Source organism: Penaeus monodon, chromosome 30 (genome assembly GCF_015228065.2).
Source record: "Penaeus monodon isolate SGIC_2016 chromosome 30, NSTDA_Pmon_1, whole genome shotgun sequence".
Classification (NCBI taxonomy): domain Eukaryota; kingdom Metazoa; phylum Arthropoda; class Malacostraca; order Decapoda; family Penaeidae; genus Penaeus; species Penaeus monodon.
Genome location: NC_051415.1, coordinates 24019050 through 24020291, shown reverse-complemented (window position 1 = coordinate 24020291; position 1242 = coordinate 24019050). Strand labels below are relative to the sequence as shown.

At 36.2% G+C, this 1242-nt stretch overlaps 1 protein-coding gene across 1 annotated transcript in view; it reads left to right on the top strand.

Moving 5' to 3' along the window:
• LOC119592313 overlaps window positions 1-1242 on the top strand; it is a gene marked incomplete at its 3' end in the record, with an annotated part of 13834 nt that overhangs the window by 1155 nt on the left and 11437 nt on the right. The window contains 2 exon segments of the mRNA XM_037941140.1: window positions 459-783; window positions 1106-1236. Of these exon segments, the coding sequence (XP_037797068.1) occupies window positions 759-783; window positions 1106-1236 (156 nt within the window).

Here is a 1242-nt window from a genome sequence, read left to right as displayed (position 1 = left end):
GAAATTATATGATTAATACATCCGTAAAGAAAAAGTATGGAAGTCGGATAAATTATAGTAAAAAGAACAATGGAAAAGTAATTATCGTCTACGAAGCATTATAAAGTTATTTTTAAAAGCAATTAGAAATGAAGTTTCCGATCAGATTTTGTTATTATGTAGTGTTTTTGATACTTATTGTATCACTGGAATGATATGACGATATTAGCTCCCGATACAAGCATGATGCAGTCGAATCATAAACGCGTGAAATGTTAACGGGACCCAGGAGGTAAACAAAAGACAGTCGCTGCTAGGTTACCTGATTTTCTTCGCTTTTCTTACATATGTTACATATTTTCTTACATGATATTTTTTATGATTTTACGTTGAGAATCACATTTTATATATAGTTTGCCCAAATTCTGGTATACAGGAAAGATTAAAGCTGTATGTTATTTTTTATTTCGCTCCCACAGGTAAACAAACAGAGCCTGTCAAAGTATGTGGGAAGGGTACGACCTTACTGACTTCTTGTATTTCGTCGATGTCGTTCTCGGCGAAACTACAAGCATTTTGGAATATCTGCTGACATCTATATGGTGATATAAAACGCAGGAAATTGTATATCTCATCTGTTGTTTCTCAGTTTGTGACGTCACGCGCAAGTGAAAAATACATTTTTTTTAGAAAGTGAGATGACTGATTAGCGAACTAGTTTGGTGGACTATATTTACAACGATTTTCTTCTGTGTCGAGAATATTCTGGATCCTTCGCGATGATTATAGGGCCAAGACCGACGGGTAAGTATCTTATATCTTTTCTATGAATCATTATTATTGTTTGGATCCTTACAATTTTTGTAAGACTTTTATTTAATATAATTTAAATATGATAAATCATTCACGATGACTTGTATCCTCCATGAGATAACATCCAATTTGCCCAAAATAAGCTACTATCATGCATCCAGATCTGACAGGCATAATCTTACTATCTGTCATGCAATATATCCATTTCTTTGTCCACATTACATCGGCAGCATAGTTATACTGACTTATTATCACACTGACACGTTATCTTATCCATTCTCCGATTTCACGTGACCTCTTTGACCTCGGATAGTGGGCTGGGTAGGATACCTGATGCTCGGGGGATCCTGGTATCGCATGGCTATTGTGATGGTGTTCTTTGGCTTCGCTACCATCTTCATCGTGAATCAGGGTCGTCAGGCCATCACTCTGCACTATACCACGGTGAGA